Source organism: Eimeria necatrix, genomic scaffold, assembly GCF_000499385.1.
Source record: "Eimeria necatrix Houghton genomic scaffold, Enh_scaff1835, whole genome shotgun sequence".
Taxonomy (NCBI): domain Eukaryota; phylum Apicomplexa; class Conoidasida; order Eucoccidiorida; family Eimeriidae; genus Eimeria; species Eimeria necatrix.
The window spans coordinates 1-4,794 of NW_013652492.1; the positions used below are offsets into that span (position 1 = coordinate 1).

The 4,794-nt window shown below is 53.9% G+C and overlaps 2 protein-coding genes across 2 annotated transcripts; one reads left to right on the forward strand and one right to left on the reverse strand.

The window, feature by feature from the left end:
- Positions 1-443: 443 nt before the first annotated feature.
- ENH_00023400 (hypothetical protein, conserved) lies at positions 444-2,154 on the forward strand (the record flags this gene model as incomplete). The annotated part of the gene is made up of 2 exons (XM_013579692.1): positions 444-1,573; positions 1,890-2,154. The coding sequence occupies 2 exons, from the start codon at positions 444-446 to the stop codon at positions 2,152-2,154; spliced, it is 1,395 nt and encodes a 464-aa protein (XP_013435146.1).
- Positions 2,155-2,225: 71 nt separating this feature from the next.
- On the reverse strand, positions 2,226-4,583 carry ENH_00023410 (hypothetical protein; the record flags this gene model as incomplete). The annotated part of the gene is made up of 4 exons (XM_013579693.1): positions 2,226-2,346; positions 2,456-2,679; positions 3,280-3,481; positions 4,564-4,583. The coding sequence occupies 4 exons, from the start codon at positions 4,581-4,583 to the stop codon at positions 2,226-2,228; spliced, it is 567 nt and encodes a 188-aa protein (XP_013435147.1).
- Between the last annotated feature and the right edge of the window lie 211 nt (positions 4,584-4,794).

The following is a 4,794-nucleotide window of genomic DNA, read 5'->3' on the forward strand; positions in this document are numbered from 1 at the left end:
AAAGCCATTAAAGTGCGGCCTGGATACACGCCCGTGGTAAACCCTAAACCCTAAACCCTAGCTCTAAACCCTAGCCCTAAACCCTAAACCCTAAACCCTGGGCACTGCGCAGGACGTGTGTGCAGGCCGCTGCAAACCCTAAACCCTAAACCCTAGACAGGACCTTTACCCAGCCCTCTGCAAACCCTAAACCCTAAACACTAATCTGGCCATATACCCAGTCCTTTGTAAACCCTAAACCCTAAACCCTAAACCCTAAACCCTTTGGGGGCGGTAAACCCTCCTGCTGCTTGTGCTGCAGCTCGGATTGTTCTTTTTCTTTATTTATTTTGATTTATTTTATTTATTTTTATTTATTTTTATTTTATTTATTTATTTTATTTATTTTATTTATTTATTTATTTATTTTATTTATTTAATTAATTTATTTATTTTAGGAAGAAATGAAGTCTTACAAACCCCGCCACCAAATCAGCCAGGAGCAGCACAAGGCCACCACGGGTGCTGCTATACCAGGCCTCACTGCAGCAGCAGCAGACAGCAGCAGCAGCAGCAGCAGCAGCAGCAGCAACAGCACCAGCAGCAGCAGCAGCAGGAGCCGCGTGCGGAAGAAGAAGCAGGGCAGCAGCCCCGCCGACGCTGCCGCAACTCCCGCTGCCTCTCCCGCGGCTCCTGCTGCTGCCAACTCTTCTGCTGCTGCTGCTGCTGCTGCTGCTGCTGCTGCTGCTGCTGCTGCTGCTGCTTGCTGCGAGCAGCTCTCGAACTTGTCCATCAGCAACAAGGAAGCAAATGCCTCCAGAGACCCAGCCAAGAGGTGCGTCCGCAGCAGCAGCGAAGACATAGCAGCAACAGCAGTAGCTGCAGCAGCAGTAGCTGCAGCAGCAGTAGCTGCAGCAGCAGTAGCTGCAGCAGCAGCAGCAGCAGTAGCTGCAGCAGCAGTAGCTGCAGCAGCAGCAGCATCAGTAGCTGCAGCAGCAGTAGCTGCAGCAGCAGCAGCAGCAGTAGCTGCAGCAGCAGCAGTAGCTGCAGCAGCAGCAGTAGCTGCAGCAGCAGCAGCAGTAGCTGCAGCAGCAGCAGCAGTAGCTGCAGCAGCAGCAGCAGTAGCTGCAGCAGCAGTAGCTGCAGCAGCAGCAGTAGCTGCAGCAGCAGCAGCAGTAGCTGCAGCAGCAGCAGCAGTAGCTGCAGCAGCAGCAGCAGTAGCAGCAGCAGCAGCAGTAGCTGCAGGTCGTCGTCGAGCAGTAGCTGCAGCAGCAGTAGCTGCAGCAGCAGCAGTAGCTGCAGCAGCAGCAGCAGTAGCTGCAGCAGCAGCAGCAGTAGCTGCAGCAGCAGCAGTAGCTGCAGCAGCAGCAGCAGCAGCAGCAGGTTGTGGTTGTGCATGCAGGCTAAGGAACTTGAAAAAGAAACTCAACGAAATAGAAGAGCTGCAGCAAAGGAAGGCCAAGGGAGAAGTGCTGCTGCCGGAGCAAGAAGAGGCAAGCAGCAGCAGCAGCAGCAGCAGCAGCAGCAGCAGCAGCGCAGCAGCAGCGCAGCAGCAGCAGCAGAGGCATGGCAGCAGCAGTGCCCTTGACTATCTGTTTGTTTATTTTGTTTGCTGCTTCTGTTTGTTTGCTGCTGCTGCTGCTGCTGCTGCAGAAGATCGAGAGGAAGCAGCAGCTGCAGCAGCAAGCCGCGGAGCTGGAAGCAGAAATCGCCGCTGCAGCATAACTTCTTTTTCTTTTCTTTTTGTTGAATTAATTATTTAATTAAATTCATAAATCATTTTAATTTATGAATTAATTATTTAATTAAATTCATAAATCATTTTAATTTAATTAATTCAAAATTAATACAACTCCATTATCTCCATCCAATCCACTGAACCTGAGCTGTTGCTTTTTTCACTTGCGAAGGCCAGCAGCTGCTGCAGCAGCTGCTGCAGCAGCTGCTGCAGCGGGTGCTGCAGCAGCTGCAGCGGGTGCTGCAGCAGCTGCAGCGGGTGCTGCAGCAGCTGCAGCGGCTGTTGGGCAGTTGCAGCGCCTGCAGCAGCAACTGCTGCTGTGTGCCAAGATATGTGTTGCTGCTGCTGCTGCAGCAGCAGCTGCTGCTGCTGCTGCAGCAGCAGCAGCAGCTGCAGCAGCAGCAGCAGAATTCAGTCCTCCGGCTCTTCCTCCGTGACCCTGTAGTAATCTGCAGCAAAATTTGCTTTTGATTGGAGCAGCAGCAGCAAAAGCTGCAGCGCAGCAAACTCACTGCGAACTAGGCGAGAGAACTCGTTTGCTGCTGCTTTTTTCTTGCGAGCCGTTTCCCCGCGGGTCTTGCTGCTGCTGCTGCTGCTGCTGCTGCTGCTGCTGCTGCTGCATGCACTCGCTGCGCTGCAGCAAAAGGCCACTTACTTTCGCCACAAGTGCTGGTACATGTAGCCTGCTGGCAGCCAATGAGTGGACCACTGGCATGGACCACTGGTCACTTCGCCTACCTTGGGGGTTGAAGGAAGGCGCTGCTGCTGCTGCTGCTGCTGCTGCTGCTGCTGAGGGCCGCGCAGTGCGGCTCTTCGCCTCGGCGCAGAGCAGCAGCAGAGCGCCAGCCAGCAGCAGCAGCAGCAGCTGCTGCAGCGGCTGTCCTCTGGCGCTGCGGCGCGGAGGCGGGCTCGCAGACATGCTGGAGCCAACTACTGGACTGAACTGGCTGCTCTAAAGCAATCTAGGGAGCGAAAAAAGCAAAAAGAAGATAAAAAGAAAGTAAAAAGAAAAGAAAAAGAAGAAAAAAGAAAATAAAATGCACAAAAAAGTTCTGTTTTGAATTCGGATCGCGGCGGCGGCGCGGCGGCGCTCGCCGGAGCTGCACGTACACCCCAACTGCGCGCGCCGCCGCTTCCGATCCGCCGCGGCCGCTGCCCAAAGAAGAATAATAATAACAATAATAATAATGATAATAATAATAATAATAATAATAATAATAATAATGAATTAAATGAATTATTTTGCATTTGGTGGCGTTTTGAGAAGCAGCGGCTGCAGCGAAGCTTCTTTCCCGCAGCCGCGGCGGCTGCGGGTGGGAAGCAGCGGGGAGCTGGCGAAACTTGCGCGGAAGTGCAGCAGCAGCAGCAGCTGCTGCTGCTGCTGCTGCTGCACCTTCGCAGTTGCTGCTGCATGCACTTGGGAAGAGTCCGGCGCAGCAGCGGGCGAGGATCGCGCGGATTCCACTGCTGCTGCTGCTGCTGCTGCTGCTGCTGCTGCTGCTGCTGCTGTTCAGCGCGAGGAGTGGCTCTTCCAGTCGCCGCGGGGCGCCGTGCCGATGGACCCGTCCTGCGCGCAGCAGCAGACCACTGGACCACTGCAGCAGGTTCTGCTGCTGCTGCTGCTGCTGCTGCTGCTGCTGCTGCTGCGCTGCAGCAGCAAGACGCACCAGTTTGGTTGCAAAGCACTTCTCCAAATCCTTCGCGAGCTTCTCTTGAATGGCTGCAGCAAATCCACAAACGCCTCTCCAGCTTTCCAGCCAAGCCCTGCAGCAGCAGCAGCAGCAGCAGCAGCAGCAGCAGCAGCAGCAACAGCAGCGGGTCTCACTTCTGTCACACTTTCCCACCCAGACCTCGATGCGGATGCAGGGGTGCCTCCCCTGGCCCAGCTTGTCCACCTGCAGCAGCAGCAGCAGCAGCAGCAGCAGCAGCAGCACATAGCCATCCACCCATCTAGCTAGCTAGCTAGCCACCCACCCACCACCCAGCAGTGTACCCCACCCATCCATCCCACGTCTATTTCCCCAGCCAGCTAGCTAGCTAGCTAGCTAGCTAGCTAGCCATCTACCTATCTATATACCTATGTAGCTATCCATCTATCTAGCTAGCTGACTAGCTGGCCAGGTAGCCAGCCAGCTAGCTAAATAGCTAGCCAGCTAGCTAGCTAGCTAGCTAGCCAGCTAGCTAGCTAGCTAGCCAGCTAGCTAGCTAGCTAGCTAGCTAGCTAGCTAGCCACTGAATCCAGCAACAAGTTGTCCACGTTCTGCAGTCCCTCCAATAAATCCCATCCTAACACCCAACTATTCCCACCAGCTAGCCACCCACATACCCTCCCAGCTAGCTAGCTACATACCTACATAGCTAGATAGCTAGCTAGCTAGCTAGCCACCCCCAAACCCTCCCAGCCAGCTAGCTAGCTAGCTAGCTAGCCATTAAGCCCACCAATCTTATTCCCATGTTCAATACTTCCTCCAATTAATCCCAAGACCAAGTTGTTCCCACCCCTACCCTAGCTAGCTAGCCACCCACATACCCTCCCAGCCAGCTAGCTACACACCTACATAGCTAGAGAGCTAGCTAGCTACATAACTACATAGCTAGCTAGCTACCTAGCTAGCTAGCTAGCCATTAAGCCCACCAATCTTATTCCTGTAACATAATCCCCATGTTCAATGCTTCCTCCAATCAATCCCAAGACCAAGTTGTTCCTACCCACACCCCTAGCTAGCTAGCCACCTATGTACCCTCCCAGCCAGCTAGCTACATAGCTAGCTAGCTAGCTAGCTAGCTAGCCACCCCCAAACCCTCGCAGCTAGCTAGCTAGCTAGCTAGCTAGCCAGAGAACTCACCAATCTGACTCCCGTAACATAATCTCCGTGTTCAATGCTTCCTCCAATTAATCCCAAGACCAAGTTGTTCCCACCCCTACCCTAGCTAGCTAGCCACCCACATACCCTCCCAGCTAGCTAGCTACATACCTACATAGCTAGAGAGCTAGCTAGCTACGTAACTACACAGCTAGCTAGCTAGCTAGCTAGCTAGCTAGCCAGAGAACTCACCAATCTGACTCCCGTAACATA